Raw genomic sequence first — 21,547 nt, forward strand, 5'->3', positions numbered from 1 at the left:
GGAACGATGGGATTATCGAGACGTATACGCTGTCATGGCCGTCAGCTCCTTCGTCGTACAGCCTATGCAGCACCGGGCCTAGACGTACCTACTTAATGAACTCGTGCCCCTTGTGCGCACGCGACATCTCGGCCGCGTCTCTCAGGGCCTCGTGCATCATGCCTGTTTGGTCTTGGGACCCCCGCTGAACACCTTGCGCCTCTGCCGCATCATGTGCGTGTACATCACATACAGCCCTGCAAACGGCGTCAGCTCCTCTCCCTCGCCCCATCGACCGCAAACGCGAGACACTCACCCGGCCACCAGATGAGGAAGAGCGCGAAGCGGGCGAGGGCGTGCGGGTCCGCACCGGCGAGGCGCGGCGGGAGCGTCGCGCCGATGAGGAGCGCCTCGGAGGACGCGCCGGTCGGGTAGAGGACGTAGAAGAGCGTGTAGCGGAGGGCGACGAGCGCGCGCGGCTCGGTGCCGAGCAGCGCGCAGGCGTAGAACGAGTACCGGACGACCTCGGTGAGCGACCAGGAGAGCACCATCGACGCGTACAGCGGGTTCGTGTGCGTCTGGAGCGCGGTCCCCGTGGCCGCGGCGGGGCGCGGCGGGCCGAGAGCGTGGTGGGAGCGTGCGGGCGGTTGGCGTCCGGTGGTCGGGGACGTGCGGGGAGGATCGAATGGAAGCAGGGGTCAGCGTGACGCGCAGAGGCACCATGGCAGGCACAGGAGCAAGAAAGAACGAGAGAGATAGAGAAAAAAACAGGGGAGGGGAGGATGGGGATGGGGACGGGGACGGGGACGGGGAGACGGACGCACCAGCGGGAAGAAATACGTGACCCCCCACACGAGGTAGAGCCGGCTCGAGACCTGCATGAGCGTCGTGAGCAGCGGGGAGCGCACCCAGCGCAGCACGACGTGCGCGACCTCGAGCAGCGCCGCGCTCTGCACGACCGTCGTCGCCCACCCGACCGCCGCGTGCGCGCCCTGCGAGCGGCGCACGGCCGCCGCGAGGGCGGGCGGGAGCGCCGCCTGCAGCCGCTGCTGGAGCGGGCCCGTGGGGACGCTCGGAGGCGGGGCGGCGGCGCCGTCGAGGCCGAGGACGAGCGCGGCGGTGCGGGCGAGGAGGTACGCCCAGCCGAGCGCGGAGAGGACGTTGTAGAGGACGAGGTAGGCCTTGAGGGCGGGTGCCAAGCCTGTGTGGCGGGATCGCGTCGTCGCTGGTCAGAAACCGCGGACGAGGGCAGGAGGAGACGAGGCTCACCGCGTTTGGCTGGGGCTTTGCGCGGGACGGGCGGGGGGACGTCGACCTCTTCGACAAAGGCCATCGTGGGTCGTCGAGCGGGTCGTGAGCGGAGGAGTGGGTGGCGGAGGCGGAACACGTCGCTCGAGCTGGCCTGGCGCTCGGGGGCTCGACATCAACCAACGATCCATCATATCGCCCTCGACCTCGACCCGGTCCGCTGCCCGTCCCAACGTTCCCGACAAGGCCGGCGATCATGCATCATGCGCGGGTCAATCGTCTGCAGCGCCGCACACGGATCCGATTGAGACGAAGCGGATATGTTACAGGTCGTATGTACGATGGAGAGCGGCGCAGAACATGGGAAATACGAAGACGAATAACAGTACGTAGTAGTTGGACAATCCTGCGGAAAACAACAAGCTCTAGTGCTGGCTAGCACACGCAGCACACGAGGCCAAGAAGAGCAACACATGCATATAAGAGCAATCACTTCTCGGAGCTAGACCCCTTCTCCCCTCGCTCGTCCTTGTCTCCCCCAGAGCGTCCCTCGCTGGCGCCGTTCGCGACCCCGTTGACCGCCGCGGCGACGGCGGCGGCCACGCCCGCGTCGGGGACCTGCACGTTCGCGTTCGGGTTGAGCTGCATGAGCTGCGCCTGCGTCGCCTGGAGCGTCGCCCGGAGCGTCGCGTTTTCGATCCGGAGCTGATCGACGATCGTCCTGCACTCCTCCCACCGGCGGTTCGCCTCGTCGGCCGACGCGAGCGCGGCGTCGAGCAGCTGCGACCGCGATTCGAGCGTCTTGACGTGCCTGCGGGGCAGGGAGGGTGGACGGGTTGGCGGCGCGGGCACAGGCGGGTCAGCTTTTAGGGTCACGCAGACAAGAGGCCAGACGTGGGGAAGCAGGGAAGGAAAGAAAAGACACGCACTGGTCTCGTCGCTCGCGGAACGCACGTTGCGCCTTCCTGTTTTGCTCGGCTCGCTTGCTCTGGCTGAGGGTGCGGCCAGAGGACGAGTTGCCAAGCTGCTCGTCTTGCGGATGTTGCTGCTGCGGGGGCGCGCCTGGGTGGCCTGGCGGTGGCGGCGGCGGGGCGTGCTGGGGCGGCATCCCCCCGGGCGAAAAGTCTGGCGGGGGCGGGTACGGGTACGAGTGCTGCATGTGCCCGGCCATGTGTGGCGGTGGGGGGTGGATGAGGGTGTGAGGGGGCGGGAGCGCGTGCTGCTGGATCGTGCCCGGGGGCGGGGGCGGGTGCATCGCCGGGTTGGGCGGGCCCGGGGGCGGGTGGGGGCCTGCGTCGGTGGAGGCCGTCGCGGGGGACTTGCGCTTGCGGGATGCGCGCGGGGCGGGCTGGGTCACAGAGGGCGGGTCGTCGCGGAGGCGGAGCGTCTGGAACGTTCCCGGGGGCTGGGGCTGGTGCAGGGCATTCGGGTCTGCCGTGGGGGGCTGCGTCGAGAGTTGTTGCGCAGACGGCTGCTGGAACGCGGGGGGAGGGTGACCCAACATGGGCAATATGCGGGGCGGCCAAGTGGTCGTGTGTATTAGTAAGAAATCCCCCGCGTGCCGGGGCCCCTCTCCCGTCCCCGGCCGCGCACGTGACACACCTCTTCCCATCCGCCACTTCGGTCTCGACTCCCAGAACCCCATCGTCCAGCTGCGGCCGCGGCCTCTCAAGATCTCAGTCCTGCTTCTCTCCCAAATTCCTTCCCCCGATCCTGGTCGCGGGTAGTTTCCTGCATCTCAGTAGCTCAAGCCCCGACGCAAGAATTTGCAAGATGCCCGCCTAGGATCTCCGAGCGGCGAAGTTCGAAATCCGATGACAAAGCGTGTTTTGGCACTCTCATCTCATCTGACGAAGGACCACAGACAGCCTATTAATGATCGTTCAGGCCCGAGGGCCTCGGCACATGCATGGTTTTTATGAGTTCATATGCTTGTGTATGCGCACACCTACATGAGTGAGGGTGAGCCAGGTCTCGTGTGACTGCTGACGGGGCTGGTCGAAAACCTTTGCCCCCGTCGACGCATACAGCTTGCATATATGATATGCTCGCCGTTCCGCCTCCGGCAAAGCCGAGTCCGACTCGTACAGCTTCCGCGGGAAGTACCTATTCCGATGACCAATGGGCACTCACCGAGAACGTGTTGACGGAACGCATATGCGTAGGCCACGATCTGAAAGCATACATCCTAAGTTAAAGCTTCCAGCAATCCCGCAGCTCCATGGGGAGGCCATTGGACGCTTGTGTTTGCGCTGACGTTACTTATATTAATGCTACCCCTGTCCTTTTCTGCACCCGCGTCATCGTCGTTGGCCATGCATTTGCCACGAGGTTTGGGCCTGTGGCTCCCCGGTATATGAGCCCATGGTGGCGTCGAGTCGCACACAAGGGCAGGCCGCCCACGCATCCAACGGGGAGCATTGTGCCCCGCATCGGACTGGGCTTGTACGTATCCGTTTGATGAGCAGGGCGAGTGGCGAAGGTGCGTCGACGTCGAGTTCGGCGTCGACGTGTCCCACGGGCCAATCGGGGCTCGGCATGGCTGGAGCGGCGCCAAAAACAGACATCCATTCCCACGAATGCACACCCGCAACGCGTCGACTGAGGCCTCCTTGTTCTTGACCGCCTTGCTTGCCTTCATACCCCGTCCCCCTGCAGTGCTGCCTCCGTCATGGCCCCTGCAGCCTCTCCGGATGTATCAAGTTCCCAGGTACGTGCCCGCAAGCCCCCGTAATGGCGCCCCCGCCCGCTCACCGCCAGCACCGTCACCCAGTCCGCGAAGGGGAAGGAAGTCGCGGCAGAGCCACCGAGTGCCCAGCCTGCAGAGGGACACGACGAGAGCCCCGAAAACAGCGTCCCCGCGGGCGACGCCCTCCCCGCCCCCGATGCCGGCACCGCGAGCACCTCGGACCACACCGCAACCCCCGCCCACATTCCCCCCCAATCCCCACCCCCGGCCGCGGACGGCGCAGGGCAGGCCCCTTCGCCCTCCCCGCCCCCCGCCGCCGCGCGGCCCTCAGACCTCCTCCCCGTCCCGCCCCAAGCCGACAAGCCCGCCCAGAACGGCGGCACGCGCCGTGAGAAGAGCTCCGTCGAGAGCGAGCAGACCGGCACCCCCACCTTCAAGGGCTCGCCCCGCAAGGACGCGAGTAAGTCCGTCTCCGACGGTGTGCACACCACCTCTGTAACCGAGGCCGGCTCCGCAGACGACGCACGCCCCCGCCGCGCAAAGGGCCCCACGCTCCTCTCCAAGCTCTTCCGCGTTCTCGTTCCTTGCGTCGGCCCGTCCTCTCGTGCGCACCCGATCGACATGGACGAGAAGCCGGTCGCCGCGCCTGCGCCCCCGCCGGCCCAGGCGAAGGACGGCGTGTCCGCGGCGCTGCAGGAGAAGCAGGCGGAGGAGCTGCCACCAGCACCCAAGGAACCGGCTGGGCCGACGCCGAACGGCCCCCTGGCGTCTACGTCAGACGCGGAGCTCCCACCACCGCTGCAGCCCATCGAGGTCCCCGAACAACCCAACGACCCGAACGTGCTCGTGCCGCCGACGCCGACGAAGACGCTGCCGCTGGAAGAGACGGAGGGGGTGACGTCGGGTGCGGTTCAGCCACCGGGATCGAAGGGCGATGACAGCATACACAACCATTCGAGGAGGAGCTCGAGGGTGATGGACGAGTCGGACGGGTCGACGAGCTTTACGGACGATGAGGACCTTGACGAGAGCAACACGCCTATTGACGAGATTGAGGACGAGGAGGAGAGGCTAATATTGGCTGGTGGTGCGGGTATACCCATTGGACCGGTGAGTACCTTCTTGGTGGCGTCTCCTCGAAATGGTATACGAGCCCATCTTCGACTGCAGGACGGTGTGCCGAGGCCTCTGCTGCCGCCGTTATTCCCCAAACACGCGGGCCGAAAATGCTTGGTTTTGGACTTGGACGAGACCCTCGTTCACAGTAGTTTCAAGGTTGGTCTCGTCCACATACGACGACTGCGGCACTTTTTGACGGGTTTCGCAGTCCATTCAACAGGCCGACTATGTCGTTCCCGTTGAAATTGAATACCACTGGCATAACGTGTATGTCATCAAACGACCGGGCGTCGACAACTTCTTGAAGAAGATGGGAGAGATTTACGAGATCGTGGTCTTCACGGCCAGTTTAAGCAAGGTTCGTGAATTGTCGGTTTTGATGGTGCGTTTGACTGATTGACAAATCTATACACAGTACGCGGATCCAGTACTCGACAAACTGGACGTGCATCGGGTCGTCTCGCACAGGTTGTTCCGGGAGAGCTGTTATAATCACCGGGGAAACTACGTCAAGGTACGTGCTTCTTATCGCGGCTGCTGTTACGGCCTCCGGTTTACAATGCCGTATCAGGACCTCTCTCAACTCGGGCGTCCCATCTCGGACACGATCATCATCGACAACTCTCCTGCCTCGTACATCTTCCATCCGAACAACGCCGTCCCGGTCTCGTCGTGGTTCAACGACCCGCATGATACGGAGCTGACGGACCTGTGCCCCTTCCTGACGGATCTGGCGCAGGTGGACGATGTTCGCGGTGTGCTCGACGGTGGTCTATGACTCGAGGGATGGTCTCAGTGAGCCGGGGCGCGTCCTTGGATCCCCGTCATGCTACACTATGCCGGTCTATGCTGTCTCTGTCGCTCATCGTGTAGTCAGTTCAACTTCGGACCCCTTCCTCATTCAAACATGGGCAGAATGATACGGAACTGAAGGCTCGTGCCACGCACGGTCTTGCGCGCCACGAGACGTGCCGAAGCATTCCCACAAACTCTTCGGCCTTCCGTTCTCGCCTTCGGTCTCCCGAGATGGCCGACTGGCACTCACGACCCCCGACCATTCCCCTCGCCATGCCGTCTCTTTCCCCGCCTCCCACACGACCACATCCGTGCGCCGCCGCTTTCCTGCCTTCCAACATACACATACGCCGTTGTCCAGTCCATCATCCAGCTTTCGTATATACCCCCACACTCCTGCAATGCTCGCTACACATCCGTCACTCGTCACACCTTTACCGTAGTCACCGTCGCCTCCACGTCTACAAAATCCCCGCGCAGACATCCATGATGATATACCTCCATGTGGTATGAACCTTCTCGCTACCAGCGCCCTCTGCACTTCCGCCGCAGTGGACTTTGCTCTGCATATATCCGGCTTGTCGTCTCGCTCCAGCCCGTTCGTACTATGTTCACCTGTCGCCTTGCTCGCTCGTTATCGTGCCGCTAATCGCCTCTCCTTCCTCGCATATAGTTACTCGAAATACGCGTGCCCCGCACGAGCGTCACCGTTTCCGGCCTCCCGCTGTCGGCACCCGCCCTCGTCCTCTCGTTCGTGCTCTCCGCCTCCTCTCGTTCGCCCCGCCGTGCTCATCGCATCTCGCTCTCATGCAGGCCCCACGCTCGTTATGCCTAGTTCTCCGCTTGACCCGCGTGCTCGTTCCACCTCCCCTGCGCGCGCCGCACACGGTCGGACTCGGACGCTCCCCTCGCACTCGGCCCTCATACCTTCCTCCACCATCGCCGCCACCGCCGCGGACCCCCTATTTGCTGTCTAATCGAACGACGCCCTATTTACTGCAGTCGCTGTATATATCTCGTGCATTCCCCGGCGCCGGCGGCCGTCCGCCTCGTCCTGCCTCGCCTGCCCCGACGTATCTGATTGTTTCGTCTCGCCTCTGCGGACTCCTGCGGACCGTGTTCTTTCTCCCTCTCCACCTCATCCCGTCCTCGTCTCCCCACCCACTCTACGTACGTACGTACTCACCTACATATAGTTTGTGCACGACCGGCGGGGCGGGGGCAGGGCCCAGGCTGACTGCTTGGGTGTTCCCGCCTTTGCCTCCGCGACGAACCTGTACGAAATGCGATGACAAGTACTCTAATCCCCTTCCTTGCGTGTTGTGCGTTGTGCGTTGTGCTACACCTGGATATCAAGGCCTGTTCAAAACCATAACGACACCGCTTTGTGCGCGACGGCTAGCTCGGGCCCGGCTCGCTTTGTTGATGATGCCGTCCAGAGCGTAGCACGTGATGATGGTGGTGATGTCCGGGGGCGGTTCCGCGTAGTAAGTAAACGTGTGGCTTTCTGTGGGCGCCGTGGCTGGCGGGTGGGAAGATGGTGGTCGGTCGGTGCACCTTGGATTGGGCCGCGTTGTCGTCGTCTCCAAAGACCTTGAAATACCGCCGAAAGAAGTCAAGGGAAGCGGTACTGCAGAGTTCCGCAACAGATGTCCTCCGCGAGGTCCTAGGAGACGGTCCTACTGGAGGGAATTGTTTGCCTTTGCACAGGCCGGTGTGATGATTACATCCGGTTGGCGCGGGTGTACTGTTCGGTTGCAGGGGTTTTGACACTGGCAGTCTGAGCACTGTGCGATGTACCGGACGACTTGGCTGACACATTTGTACAGGCGGTACCAGGTCAGGCGGTACCGGTGTTGCCCACCTTACGCTCTCGCGTTTGGTTACCGGATTCTGTATTTGCGCACTCTTTGAGCAAATTGAACATCTTCTCCACGCCTTCCTATGATCCCTACGACCCCACGGACCGCTCGGCGGCCTTCCTGCTCGCCTGACGGCCTCCGGGCAGCAACGTCTCGGCCCCCGCCGACCGTCACAGGGACTTGTTACATACTCGCGAATCATCAGACGGCCACACCGCCGGACGTTCGAACGGGGGATGCTGTTAATGAACGTCCAATCACCTCGGGGATAACTTTTCCGAGTCGTTAGATTATAGCAGCTTTCATTGCCGAGTTGTCGATGTCGAGATCGCATCAAGAACTAACCCTAGACTCTAGGGCCGCGGGTACCTGACAGTGCTGAAGCGCTGAACAAGTCCCTCGCGTGTTCGACCCGCCGGGAGCCGCTCCACCTCGCCTGCTCGCAGGAGCACCCCGTCCCTGAGTGCCCTGGGCGCGTCGAGGATATCGGACTGGGGAGTCGGCAACTGACCGCTAACTTCCTCCTCACGTCGCTCCTCTTCTTCGAATTCGCTCGTCCGTGCGCTCGTGAGCCCTTGACGACAGTCGACTAGTGCTTGGTTTGATTCGCTGATGGTTCGGAGTGCGCGCTGAGCAGACGCACTGTCAGTGGCAGTGACACGTATGATCAACTTTCTAGCGCGATATCAGCGCTTCAGCCCGCGCGCGAACCGATGGCGAATCAGCGCCTCGCGTACCGTCGACTGGGCGGCGAATCCACACACGGCGCACAACGCGGGGTACTCGCTGGTGGCGGACGAGCCCCCAACGGCCAAAGCTATTCGCAGGTTGAGGCAGGTTGAGGCCCCTGGCAGCGACGGCGGGAGAACGGGCCGGCCGGAGCGGGCCTCGGAGAGCCACAAACTGGGGCGGCAAAGCACGTGCGGAAGCTGCGGGCGAGACCAACGAGCGACGCACTCTTCGCGCATTTGACTTGTCCCCATCTGTACCAGCGTCCCGTTGCTGTCCTCGTCCGCCTGGCTCCGGATAGCCCCCTCCTCCTCTTCTCTCCTCCTCTCTTCCACCCTCACCCCCACCCTTGCGGCCCCTCCTCCTTTTGCGCTGGCCGCGCGCGTTCCACGGCCACCCCAATCCCACCGTCGCCTAGGCGAACGCCTTCCCCCCATTCTGCGCACACCGTGGATTGACTGCGCGCATTCCTCCCTCGATTGACCCCGCCGACGCTAGCGGCTCCTCTCCTTCCCCTCCTCTGAGTCGCCATGGCCAACTACCTCACCGCGGAGACCCAAAGCTCTCAGGCGACGCTCACCGACGACCGAATCTGTCCTGGCTGCAAGAAGTCGGTCGTGGACGAACATGGAGGGGTCGTGGTCGCGTTCGGGTGAGTTTCTGACGCACATATCTGCCCCCCTTCCCCAAGTTCCCTGTCACTCGCGTTCTCGCGCGGCCCGTCGAGGTTGGATGGGCCACATGCATGGAATGGCTTGATTGCAAATCGGGCCCTTTTCTGCCATGACCCTGCCCATTCATCCCGCCTACTCGTGTTTTAGAGACCCTGAGCACGGGTTCCTGCCACTCTGTATGCGGAGGCAGAGTCTACGTTCCCGTTCGCATTGCCGGTGCGCATACATGGGCGATTATTTCATCTTGCATGGCCGCGGCAGGGTACGAAGACGCGCGCCACACCTGGTATCCTTGTCACAGAGACTCATAGTGCATAGGATCGACGCGTCGGCCTATGCACTATGAGATGACCACCGGGTGGCGAATGGCAGCTTGTCCGCGACCCTGGCAATGCATATATACATCATAAGCTCATGCGTCAAGAGCTTTTCATCTGTATGCGCGACAGGCATTGCTGCGGGGTGTTGGACTTCCCTTCGGCTTGGCCCTTTGGCGCTGGTTCAAGCGAAATCGAGTGTTCCCGTCAAAGTCTTGAAAGGTTTTATGCGTTTGTCATTCGGTCTTCGGGTGGTCGTTGCTCATCGTCTAGTGGACCACGTCCCCACCCGTTGGGAGCGACCACCGGCAGCTCCGGCGATCTTCGCCTGTGTACGTGTCTGCAAGGCCGTGAGCTTCGGTTCTGTACGCGTCTGCTTGGCCGCGACGGCGTCCACTCTATCTTCGCCACGCCCGCGTCTTTGCGTTGCTTGGAGACTGACCATGATCCCCTTCCCCAGCCAATCCTTCTTCCACGTCGACTGCTTCAAGTGCGCAAAGTGCGGCAATCAAGTCACCGCAGACACCAACCTGCTGCTGCTCTCGGACGGCTCGCCGATATGCGCCAATTGCTCCTACAGCTGCAATGTCTGCAAAATGCCCATTCTCGACGAGGCCATCATGACCGGTGACGACTCCTACCACGCCCACTGCTTCAAATGCAAGGTCTGCAAGAACAGGATCGACGAGCTCGTCTTCGCCAAGACGAGTCGCGGAATATACTGCATGACGTGTCACAGCGATCGAGTGGAGAAGAGCAAGCAGGTAAGGCAGCAGCGCGATCGCGAGCGGGCAGCGCAGGCGGCAGCGGCGAGCCAGGGTGCGAGTAGTAGGCAAGGAGACGCTCGAGGACCACCTGGACAGAAGGGCAGGGTGACGAACATGGTGTGTCACATCCTTCTTTTGCATCGACGAGCTGCGGTCTGAGCGGTGTTGCGGAAGGTGGCGAACGGCGGCGAGCGACCCGCATCACAGGCGAACTCGAACGAAGCATCTTCCCCGGACACGCAGTACGACGGTGGCATGTCGCGATCGAGTTCTAGTCGCGCCGCAGAGTCGGCGGATGGCCATGCGTCGAACCCGCCATCTGCCGGAGCAGTGAAGCGAGGGTCGTTGCTGTCTCAACTCATCGCTCCGGAAGCACAACATCGACAACAAGAGCAAGCCATGGGATCACCACAGGGCGTTTTTCTCACATCGCCTGGAACCAACGGAGGGTCTTCTGTTCCTATGTCAAAACGACGCTCAGGCATGTTTATCGGTCTCCCGTCCTCTCCTTCCGTGAAACGTGGCGACGTGGGCACTCGGGGCAGCTCTACGTCCAACTCGCCCGTCGACCACCTGCGGTCCGCGACATCGCCGACGAACATGCTTGGGGTTCCAGGCGACGTGGACGAAAAGGCGAGGAAAAGGAGGAGCTTCGACCCCAGCTCGCGGCCACTCGATGCTCTTCGGCAAGTCGCCAGCAACGCGTCTCTGAACACCTCCAGCAAAGCCTCGCCCACAGACTACTCCCGTTCGTTGTCGAGTGGGACCGCCACGCCGTCTGCGAATGGCAGCGCCCGCGGCGGGGCCGAATCCCCACATCCCAGCTCTCCTCTCCGCGACTACTTCAGCACGTACTACGGCGAGTCGCCCCAACCTAACCCCGCCGACCAACACGAGTCCCCTATCTCACCCGCGCGGCAGCGCGAGAAGAGCGGCGACGGTGCGCTGGGAGGCCGGACACGCTCCGCGTCTTCTAGCGCCTACGAGCCACCGTCACGGCAACCACGTCCAACGCTGAACCTCGACCGGATACCGTCGGGGTCTCATTCGCCCGGTATCCCATCATCGTTCGAGGCGCTTGAGGCGGAGTCGCCGTCCAACTTTGGTTGGGACCGGGGCCCGGTCCGCAACGTGGAGCAGCGCCGACCGCCGAATCTGGAGCTCAACGGGGACAGTAACTTCCAGTCGCTGGGCAGCCCTAATCATGTGTTGGCGGGAGTCGACTTTGAGCTGCCACGGCCAAGACGAAGCGGAAGCCCTGTGCTGCCGTCTCCATCACACATTGTCGACGTCCCGAGAGGGATCGAGAGCGGAACTGACACTGAGGCGGAGTCGTCGGACGACCAGCAGGAGCGGCCACCGTCGTTACCACCCAAAGAGCCGGGACGAATGTTCAAACAGCGGCCAAACGATCTTCGCGTCGACGTCGGACGCTCTCTCAGCCCGCATACGGGCGAAAGTGAGGGCTCGCCCGAGTCTTCGCCGATCGAGCGCACGCAAATGACCACGTTTATCACGCCCGCGCTGCCCCCCATCCGCATCTCGATGGGCGGCGCCGACTTTGCGGACTTTATCAAGACGATGAACACCCCCGAGCGGAACGCCTTCGAGCGCGAGCACGGCTCGAAGCTCCACCTCGACCTCAGTTTGACGTCTCCCGACACCGGCCCGCTGACGCCCAAGAGCGACATCACCATCCTTGGCTCTGGCGGCCTGCACGACGACAAGACCCCGATGAAGAACGGCAAGAGCAACGGCAACGGGCGCGCTGTGGAACGACCGGGTTCAATAAGCCCATCGTCCTCGTCTGGCCACGGTCACCCTGACGGCGGACGGCGTCCCCGCGACCGCGAGCCGTCCGACAACGGGATGGCACGAATCACCGTCACGGCGCCGACGGACGGGGTGGAAACGCTCCGGCGCCGGCTCCAGGACATGGTGGCTGCGGCGGGCGGCGGGCGTATCAGCCTCGACGTCGCGCTCGTCCAGGCGGTAATTGCAATGCTGGATCAGCAGCAGAGCGAGTACAGCGACCTCAGGCGCAGCTTGGATGGCGTGAAGGTGCGTGTTCCATTTTGCGTTTGGTGGCAGCGGCTGACGTGACGGGACGGGACGCGACACAGCGGACGAGCAAGCAGTACATCGACGGTCTCACCGTCGCACAGACTGAGTACGACCGCGAGCTCAAGGCGCGTCGCGATGCGGAGGCGGAGGTCACGCGTCTCCGTGTGCTGCTCTCCGGGCAGGCAGTGCGGCTGACCGCGATCACGGGCGAATCGAAGCGGCAGGAGGCGCAGAAGCAGCTGGTGCGCGAGCTCAGCCAGAAGATGAGCACGCTCGAGCGCGACCTGTCCAAGCTCCAGGTCGAGCGAGACATGACCCTTGCCGAGGTCGAGCAGCTCTCGGCGTCGAAGAGGTGCGTCATTGTGCTACGCGGCCGCAGCAGGCGCTCGTGCTGATAAAACCGCCTTTGTGCCCTCGATCTCCTTTAAATGTGCAGCTCCCCCACACTGGCCGACGGCGAAGAGGGCGGCGCCTCCCTCACCCGCGGCCTCTCGATGCGGTTCGACAACATCAAGAACCAGTACCAGCACGAGCTCATCCCGCTCACGGAGCAGCGCGAAGCCCTTTTACGCGAGGTCGGTGAACTCAAAGCGTCCCGTGACGCGTTCCTCGAGGAGACCACCGTGCTCAACAAGCGCAACGAAGAGCTCGCACAGCTCAACGCGCAGTACCAGCGCAAGCTTGAAACCGCCCCCGTCGTCAAGGAGGAGCCCGCGCCTACAGGCGTCACCGTCTTCCAGGAGCGCCAGAACACGTCGTTTGACCGCGCACGCTCACCCCCCATGCTCAACAGCTCATTGTCGTCGACGACCCTTGCGCTCTCGGACGAGAGCTCGGTCGAGCCCTCCAAGATCATCAAGATCTCCCGCGCGGACATGCAGGACATGCCCGCGCAGGCGGTCAAGCCGCGTTTCAAGTGGCCCGGCTCTCGCGCCCCCAAGGAGAACATCGCGTTCCCGAACGGGGTCACCGAGAAGAAGTGGCGAACGGAGCACGTGTTTCAGCAGATCAGCGTGCTGAGGGTGGCCCGCTGCGACCACTGCGGGGACAAGATGTGGGGCTCGCAGTTCAAGTGCAACAGTGAGTACTTGGATCGTGTGCAGGATGCGGTTGTAGGTGGCTGACGTGAATGGGCGACGGTCCAGACTGCAGCATTGCGGTGCACACGCGGTGCATCCACAACGTGAACCTGGCATGCTCACAACAGATGACGCTCCGGGACGAGGGACACGCGCCAATGGCTCCACTCCGTACGTCGACTCGTGTTCCTACCCTGACTGCGGTCGCTGACATCACCGGGCGTTCCCATCACAGCACCCTCTATGTTTGGACGGGACCTTGTCGAGCAGGTGCGCGCCGATGGGCGCGACGACACGACGTGCGTGCCGGTCATCGTCGAGAAGTGCATCGACGCCGTGGATGCGATCGCGCTCGAGTACGAGGGCATCTACCGCAAGACGGGCGGCTCCGGGCAGTCGAAGATGATCACACAACTGTTCGAGCGCGGCGACTACGACTCGTTCGACCTCCGGGACCAAGACCGCTTCAACGACATTTGCTCCGTGACCTCGGTGCTCAAGACGTATTTCCGATCGCTGCCGAACCCGCTGCTCACGTCGGAGCTGCACGACAAGTTCGTCATCTCAGCGACGATCCGCGAGCCGAACATGAAACTGCAGACGTTCAACGATCTCGTGCACCAGCTCCCGACCGAGCACTATTACACGCTCAAGGCGCTGATGCTTCACCTCCACCGGTAGGACCAGTCGTTCTTGTTGTGTGGAATATCCGTGCTCAATGTCCGCCGCCACAGGGTATGTGAACTATCTGAAACTAACCTTATGCATGCGCGCAACCTGGGTGTCGTCTTTGGACGTAAGTCTCGTGTACATGTGGCGTTTGGACAGTCCGCTGACATTGGTCTCCCTCAGCGACGCTCATGCGCTCACCAGACCCCGGCGCCGAGTTCAGCGATATGGCCGGCAAGGCGCTGTGCATTGAGTGGCTGGTTGAGAATGCGCCTCTCATCTTCGCCACGTCATCGTCATGACCCCTCTGACCGCTCCTTTCCTGTTTATTTCCGTATTTGTTCTCCCTCCTCCCTATCCCCTCCACTGCCATGCACGTTGTCCTAGTGCAGTTTGTAGCCCTTTAGATCCCTCTTTTGCCACGCATCACTTATGTACCAAAAGCCTCGCGCCCGTCCCTCGTTCTCATGTCTTATTTACTCGTTTCGCCGCACCTATCCTTGTTTCCCGCACATGCACTCCTATTCTTTTTTGGGCTTGAGTTCCGCTTATTGGTGTGGACCGCTGGATCTGCCGCCTCGCGTTTTAGAACTCCGTCTGCATTCTGCTTCTCCCCCCGCAACCGCGGTCCGGTCGGACTGCGGGCGCGCCCATACACATCTGTCTATCCCCTCCCAGTCTACGCCCGCACTACAGCAGCCCCACCCCGCGCCCACGCCAACCTCTTATCGCACTCACCGATCCACGACCACGTACGCCCGCCCGCGCAATGCAGACCTCCCCGATACCCGAGCCGTCACGAATATGTATATCACCACCTCACTAGCTAGCCCGGACCCGTCTACCATACACTCGGCGCCCCCTCGACGGGGGCTGCAGGCAACACGGCTGTGTACTCTCCTTCGGTTGTGAGACGCAAGTGGCCGCGGGGGGTGTGGACCGAGGGCGAAGATGTTCGGTCATGATCAGTATGACGTTTGGAGCTACGAGGGGCTCGAAGTGGACTCTCTGCGCCTGGTCGTCTGGTCTTGTAAGAGGAAGTCTTCCAACTTTCAAGGGAGGCTCAACCTCGACCAATGCAAACACCAACGCGTACGGTATGGAAACGTAACCTGTTCAGCTTGCTTTGGGAAAGTGGCGGTACCTGTTGGAAAGGATGAGTACGGAGTGGGCTACGGATCAGTGCAACGTGCTGATAGTCTGATTAAGCCAGCGTACTTTTGAGGAACTCCAGTGAGGGGTATGCTATTGGTCCCGCGGATGCGGAATACTGCAATTAGGAGCGGCGCCCCGCGTGGACTCAGATTTCGCATCCGTCCCTTAGCCCCTCATTCCGGGTACTGGATACTGAATCCGGGATATGTCGTTGGGCCAGCGGAGGCAAGGCAGGTAGGGAGTGCACAGCAAAGAAGATAGAAGACAGACATACAACCCGACATCTGCGGATAAAGGCGTACAGAGAAGTAATAAGTTACAGTCCAATCCACGTCCTGTCCATCCGAGTGGGGGTTCCGAGTGAAGTGTGCGGTCCGGGCCTTCATGCGTCACGTCTGCTCTCGCGAGCGCTTTCCGCGAGTAGTGGGTTCATTGTGCAGCGAACAGAAGAGGAAGTGCCGGCGGGGTCCTGACGGTGCGCTTCCTGCGACGGCGGCGACACGCGCGCCAAGCGGGGCGGTATCTGTGCCACTGCCGCGCACCCCCAGGGAGAACATACGGTCGAACACTAAGGCAGTCATCAGGGAGAGTCATAGCGAATGAGTGCGGAGAGAGAATGTCAGATAAGGATAGACATCACATGAGGAGGGAAGATGACGAACACGCAGAGACAAACGCCTTCGCAGTTGTCTGGCAACTGAGGTGGGTGAGCGACAGCGGAGGGCTGACCCCTTCCAGTGTTCGGAGGTAACGATAAACCATTGAGGGCTGACATGGACCTACGAGGACACACTTAGTGTTCGTTGGCGTATTCGAACGGAGTGATGGGAGCCCACCGAAACGGAAGACAGCTTGGTAGGCTTGCTTCCACTTCTCCTCGAGCAAGCGAGCGCATACAGCGGAGTCCGGACATGTTGGGCACTGTGAATAACATCAGCGATGGCATCTCGGGACATGGGCACGACACGGACACATTGATACTCCTTTGCAATCTGAACTAAACCCAGCTTCAGGACGCGTTCCAAGAACCACGTTCTCCTGAAAACACGGTGAAAAACATATTGACTTATACTTCAAAGTGCACAAACCTCTTCTCGAGCTTCAACAGCGTCGCTTGGCTGAGAGCACTCATCTCCTCTTCCGACCATCCCCCTGGATTGTCGAGAACGAACCTACTAGATTCGCGGTAAAGCTCCTCCTCGTCAAACAGCTCTGCAATGCGCATAGCTTTGATGGGGCGCCCGGCAGCATGCGTTAAAAGGAAAGTCAAGCATTCGGTCTGGAGGCTGGAGACGTGCAGTTTGTGCGATATGTTCATCAGGCCTTCAACGTTGTTCCAGGTGATGGTGCAAACGATGCTAGCAATGGCATATAATTCGCAACCTAAACCATATGGGCTGAACCAAGGTACGTACTGTGGATACACGAACTTCAGGAAGTCGTGGAACGTGCTTGCCTGTGGTGACCGGGTGACCAGCATGGAAACCCGGGATGGCGATACGACGCACCTTTTCTTCCTTGAGCACGATGATGGCATCCGGACGCTCCTTTCCCTTCCCTTTCTCCTCGCCCTTCTCCTTCCTGCTCCCCGTGTCTTTCTTCTTCCCCTTCGCCTGAACCTTCACGATTCGAGCGGATGTGGGTGTCACAGGTCCTGCTGTCTGATCTACGTCCGGAGCCTTCGCTTTGGCTTTCTCTGGCGTTACAGGGCTGGTAGGGGTGCTCGGGCCAGTCTTCTCCAGCTTGCTCAGGCTGTCTTCGCGGGCCTTCGCCTTGTCGTCCAAGGAGACCTCCGAGATGTTGTCGCTCTCCAAGTCGATGTCCAGGTTGAAATCGTCCGGGTCGACGTCCGGGTCGACGGGCGCGAACGTGATCTCGGACTGGCACTCCAGCGTAGTCCGGCTCCCGGGGACCGTCGGCGGTTGGGAGATGGTGATGACGGAGGACACGGATTGAGGACGCCCCGATTCATTCTCCGTCTCTGCCCAGCCGCCGCAGAGCGCGGCCTGGAAGAACGCGGACGCGAAGTAGAGGACCTCCTTGTGTGCCCTGGGCAGAGGCGTCGTACGCGGGACGCAGGAGAGAGCTACAGGAGACGCACCAGAACGTCGTCGACTCGACGATTATCTTCACGTTCCCAGGAAACTTGCTCGTGCGGGTGAACGTCTCGTGGATTTCGATGGGGTTGTCCATGTCGCCGTTGGTACTTAGGGAGGAGGCCATCTCGTCCGACTCGCATTCCTCGAGATACCAGGACGGGGAGCCTGCGGATCTGAATATGCCGGCTGCTGCTGCATGTGTCTCCGTGGGTGAGCTAAGCGAGGCAGATGGATTGTGAGTGTTCAGTCCCCTCGAATTGCGAGCAATGAGAATGTGCGGAGGATTCATGGTCAGGAGCAAGGCAATAAGCAAGTCCAGTAACGGCAGAATAGAGATGATGTAGGTTTCTGGCTATGATTATTCTACGAGAAGGTATCGCCATGGCGCTATAGTGTAGTGGTTATCACTTGGGATTCTGAGACATGTGTTCCCAAAACCCAGGTTCGAGCCCTGGTAGCGCCTTAGCACCCACCGAAACCCGTTTTTATTGCAAATAGCCCCAAATGACAGAGATAGTTGAAGTTCGGTGTGTTTGTTTGGCTAGTTCTTCATCTTGTATACATAAGCATAAACTGTCACAGTGCTACTACTGTTGTCTGCAATGACTTAATTCAAATCAGCGGGAGGATACAAAGAGCCCCTTCACCTGTTTGATTGTCTTGAGAGCTTATTCGTTGGTCCGCAATAGTTTGAGATCATCACAATGTCTGACCGATTGATCCAACCTGGGGTATGGTCGACATCAATTTGTGAAGAAATATGGTACTGTACCTTCATCAGCGAGCTGTTGAAGAACATCGACCGACTTGAAGTGCAAAAGCCGGTTCAGTCATCGTCAGACATAATCTTGAACTCGGATTCCCATCCTTCTTTGCACACTCCGTCGCAAATACTAAAAAGAATATGTTAGCGACCTGCTTGGTTCGCATGCGAGCAGCCACGTACTTGTTCTCTCTCTCTCCGCCGAGCGTCCGTCTTTTGTGCTTCCTCTTCCTGCCGCTCTTTGATGGTCATGGCCTTGATCCAACGTTCCATATTACGGGCACACTGCAACATAACTTCGCGTCAGCACAGAGAGCTCTGGCAGGGACAATGTGAAGGCACCAGCACATTACGTTGCTGTCTTCGGACCGCCTCCCTCTGCTTCACGAAGTCTTGCTTGCTCTTATCTGACGCGAGCTGTTTCCACTGCGCGCGGCGCATCTCGAATTCCGGTTCGTGATACATCGTTCGTGATCTGCGACCATCTTTCCGCTTGGCCGAAGTGACATCGAGAAGTTCGGGAGACGGGTCCCCCCAGCGACATTCGAACGGCTGGATCCGAGACTACTCGTGTACGACATCTAATGACATATCTGTCTACCAGCTTCTTGAGGCCGCCTTTCCGCAATGCCTTATCTGTGGCGCGCCATTGTGGGACAGACATCGAATTCTTGGTGTTTCCATCTTGACCTGTGCTCTCAGAACTGGGCTTCTCTGGCGCCCAGTCGGGCCTCACTCTCTTGAATTTCGGTTCATGGGGATAGAGTCTGTTCAATTTTGAGAGAGAAAAGCCTGCTTGACACCGCGGTGAAAAAGGAAAGCGGATGACAGCGACTGAGAGTGGCCTCAACTACATGATGTCTACATCAGTGTAAGACCGTCGAGAGGTGGGAGTGGCTCTCCCCACCAAGTTTTTCTCGCGAATCACTGTGCAAACGCGTCGACGCGTTGCCGTCACGTGGCTCAGTGGTCAGGCCTTCAGGACCATGCCCATTGTTTGAAGTGTTGCCCAACCCAAGTCTCCCTCGGACCTCCCTCCCGCTCTGATCTGACTTTCTCACTTGATCCACATTTGCTTCACTAACATGCCTCCTCGGAAGAAGAAACGGACCACTTCTCCCCTTCCTGCGGTGAGACGCAGTGCTCGTATAAGACCCACCGAGGCGCTACCAGCCGCGAAGAAGAGCGTACCTGTGGCGCCAAGCAGCCGCAAAGTCCCAATGGAATTGAAGGGCATTGTCAATCTGCCTCTGGAGATTATCTTCGAGGTGCGTCGATATGTTTTCTGCATGTGCAATGCATCCCCAAACGTGCTTCTGCTGTGGTAGATCTTCGCCGTCCTTCCCCTCGAACACCTCTTCCACCTCTCCCGGGTTAACAAGGCGTTCCACGAGCTTTTGCATGACCCGGCCGCGGCGTCGTTCTGGAAGGCCGCGTGGTCTAGAGCGGAAAGGCTGCCCGCGCTTCCCCCTCATCTCAGCATCCCCTCGTACGCCAGCCTTCTGTTCTCCACCGATTGTCGCGTAAGTGCTCGTCATGCACGTTCAGCCTGATGGAAACTAAAGATGCGCGCACAGGCGTGCGGCATTTCCGGAAACTTTGCAGTCCTGACAGGACTGTTTACGAGATATTGTGATGAGTGCATGGAGATTCGGTACGCCTTTCTTCCGACTCCCGAGTCTCTTCTCCTCTATAAACCAATACTTTTCAGTCTTGTCATGAAGGACAGCTACGATTTCAAAGTTCCTGGTGGAAGGAGTTGTGTTAATTCCAATCATCTCAACGATCGTTACTGGAAGCAATGGATGCTGCTCCCGGAAGCCGAGTATGTTCAGCGACGATGGGAAGCACTGAACAGCGAGAAGGAGAAGCAGGACTACCTCGCCGAACGCACGGAATTTGTCTTGCAATGCTTGAAGGTGAGTGGGATTGCGCGATGCCGAAGCATTGGCTCATTTTTGCATCATGTTAGCTCGCGTGGCCCCTCCAGCACTGGTTTGATACCGCGGAACAACGCAGAGTGGCAGCTTTACATGCTCTGAAGGTCGAACGATTAAATGGGTACGTTTTGAATTGTACCTTATTCATTTATCTCACACGGGGATCGTTCAGTGTCAAGCAACGTCTTCGCGCGGAAGGATGGGAAGTCGCCGACCTCAATGGGTGCGGCCTCGAGCTGATCCGGGACGTCTACAAACCGGAATGGTTCATCGGCGAGAGAGGTTTGGAAGCCGTCAATGCTGCTCATGACGGACCTTACAACTCACCACTTACAGAATGGCAGGCAATCCACACGGATGCGGTGAAAATCCTGGAAGCTCATCGTATAAAGCGCCTTCAAGATGAAGAGGACAGGCGGATCCAGAGCAACCTCACTCGTCTGAGAAGTATCATCGAACGCTACCAGCGTTCATTTTTTGCTCCTGGAGCCGGTCTGGGGTATTTCCCAACCGTTTTTGAAGTTGCCACCATGCCCGCTATCCAACCCTTTGTGGAGCAAAATCCGCTATTCGACGTGGGCGATCCGGCCGCAGAGCAAGAAGTGGCAGCGCTTCTGCCAGGTCTAAACCAGGAACTGACGGCTGGTGCTACGCACACCCTCGCAGCGATGGTTCGCGAAGCCCTGGGCACCAACACAGCATCGCTCTCGGACACGGATATTCTAGAGCTCGCAACCTCCTACTTCCAGTGCCTCACTTGCGGGCAAGGCCATCTTCTCCGTTGGAGGCAGCTGTTTCGTCATAGCTGTTCGAAACGCACAGGCCACTACTCCACCTGGGGCCGGAACGATTACAAGGCCGCGGTGGCCCGGCACGCCTTCCGCTTTTCCAACGGCCGCTCTGTGCGCGTCAACTTCGTGCGAGGCGTCGCAAGCCGTCGTGCCATCGTCGCAAGCTGCGGGTTCGACCCCGACCGCGCGACGTTCACGGACATGGACACTTGCGGGGTCCGCCTGCGCTGCCTGCGCTGCCGGTCGTACCCAGAGAAGCAGGTGGTGCTCGACTGGGAGGGTGCGGTGAGTACGGGATCGTTCGCCGCCCGTACGTGACCACGCACTGACGCGTTGCAGATCCTGCACGATGCCTCTCGGCATGGCGGGTGCCCGAAGAAAGCGGCGTCGCACTGGGAGCGCATCGCGGACGAAAATGCGGCGCGGGTGTGTGAACTGCAAGACGCTCTTCGGTGCGAGCCCGCTGAGACCGACCGTGGCACCTGCTCGTGGTGCGGCTGCCATACGTATCGAAACCCGAAGAGCTGGCACAACGACGACGATCTGATGACAATAAGCGTGGTTGAAGATCACCTTCGGGATCGGTGGGTCCATCCTTTGTACTTCAAAATCTGCCAAATGGCGACGCTGATGACGGTCGAACCTAGACACAAGAAGGTGGACGCAGAAGAGGGAGTGGACTACGTGGTCGACTGGGCGCCGAGACAGGCGATCACTATATTCAAGCCGTCACTCAAGGAAAATAAGACTGCCACAAGCAAGGTCAAGGCGGGACTGGGGTTCTTCGCTGATTTCTGAACGTACATGT

General features: G+C 60.3%; 6 protein-coding genes and 1 non-coding gene across 7 annotated transcripts; 4 read left to right on the forward strand and 3 right to left on the reverse strand.

Moving 5' to 3' along the window:
- Window positions 1-156: 156 nt before the first annotated feature.
- On the reverse strand, window positions 157-1,312 carry BXZ73DRAFT_97843 (PTPLA-domain-containing protein; the record flags this gene model as incomplete). Its single annotated transcript, XM_048027510.1, has 4 exons — window positions 157-236; window positions 296-557; window positions 804-1,180; window positions 1,249-1,312. 4 exons carry the CDS (start codon window positions 1,310-1,312, stop codon window positions 157-159), a joined length of 783 nt encoding a protein of 260 aa, XP_047881690.1.
- Window positions 1,313-1,716: 404 nt separating this feature from the next.
- On the reverse strand, window positions 1,717-2,731 carry BXZ73DRAFT_97844 (uncharacterized protein; the record flags this gene model as incomplete). The annotated part of the gene is made up of 2 exons (XM_048027511.1): window positions 1,717-2,038; window positions 2,157-2,731. 2 exons carry the CDS (start codon window positions 2,729-2,731, stop codon window positions 1,717-1,719), a joined length of 897 nt encoding a protein of 298 aa, XP_047881691.1.
- A 1,167-nt stretch (window positions 2,732-3,898) lies between these two features.
- Window positions 3,899-5,813, forward strand: BXZ73DRAFT_40904 (NIF-domain-containing protein; the record flags this gene model as incomplete). Its single annotated transcript, XM_048018664.1, has 7 exons — window positions 3,899-3,937; window positions 4,001-4,376; window positions 4,434-5,026; window positions 5,087-5,191; window positions 5,244-5,393; window positions 5,451-5,549; window positions 5,607-5,813. The coding sequence occupies 7 exons, from the start codon at window positions 3,899-3,901 to the stop codon at window positions 5,811-5,813; spliced, it is 1,569 nt and encodes a 522-aa protein (XP_047881692.1).
- Window positions 5,814-8,951: 3,138 nt separating this feature from the next.
- Window positions 8,952-14,293, forward strand: BXZ73DRAFT_41270 (RhoGAP-domain-containing protein; the record flags this gene model as incomplete). The annotated part of the gene is made up of 9 exons (XM_048018744.1): window positions 8,952-9,073; window positions 9,873-10,296; window positions 10,354-12,240; window positions 12,303-12,595; window positions 12,680-13,323; window positions 13,389-13,493; window positions 13,558-13,999; window positions 14,057-14,118; window positions 14,175-14,293. 9 exons carry the CDS (start codon window positions 8,952-8,954, stop codon window positions 14,291-14,293), a joined length of 4,098 nt encoding a protein of 1,365 aa, XP_047881693.1.
- A 1,242-nt stretch (window positions 14,294-15,535) lies between these two features.
- Window positions 15,536-17,534, reverse strand: BXZ73DRAFT_40907 (uncharacterized protein; the record flags this gene model as incomplete). Its single annotated transcript, XM_048018666.1, has 9 exons — window positions 15,536-15,714; window positions 15,809-15,925; window positions 15,983-16,067; window positions 16,118-16,184; window positions 16,235-16,504; window positions 16,562-16,602; window positions 16,655-16,720; window positions 16,766-17,195; window positions 17,248-17,534. The coding sequence occupies 9 exons, from the start codon at window positions 17,532-17,534 to the stop codon at window positions 15,536-15,538; spliced, it is 1,542 nt and encodes a 513-aa protein (XP_047881694.1).
- A 94-nt stretch (window positions 17,535-17,628) lies between these two features.
- On the forward strand, window positions 17,629-17,708 carry BXZ73DRAFT_t28. Its single transcript has one exon. It is a non-coding gene; the product is annotated as a tRNA-Gln (tRNA).
- A 1,520-nt stretch (window positions 17,709-19,228) lies between these two features.
- On the forward strand, window positions 19,229-21,537 carry BXZ73DRAFT_97848 (uncharacterized protein; the record flags this gene model as incomplete). Its single annotated transcript, XM_048027512.1, has 8 exons — window positions 19,229-19,276; window positions 19,337-19,531; window positions 19,586-19,662; window positions 19,720-19,927; window positions 19,981-20,069; window positions 20,121-21,024; window positions 21,079-21,323; window positions 21,387-21,537. 8 exons carry the CDS (start codon window positions 19,229-19,231, stop codon window positions 21,535-21,537), a joined length of 1,917 nt encoding a protein of 638 aa, XP_047881695.1.
- Between the last annotated feature and the right edge of the window lie 10 nt (window positions 21,538-21,547).

This window comes from Epithele typhae (assembly GCF_022376455.1).
Source record: "Epithele typhae strain CBS 203.58 chromosome Unknown BXZ73scaffold_5, whole genome shotgun sequence".
NCBI classification, from domain to species: Eukaryota; Fungi; Basidiomycota; class Agaricomycetes; order Polyporales; family Epitheliaceae; genus Epithele; species Epithele typhae.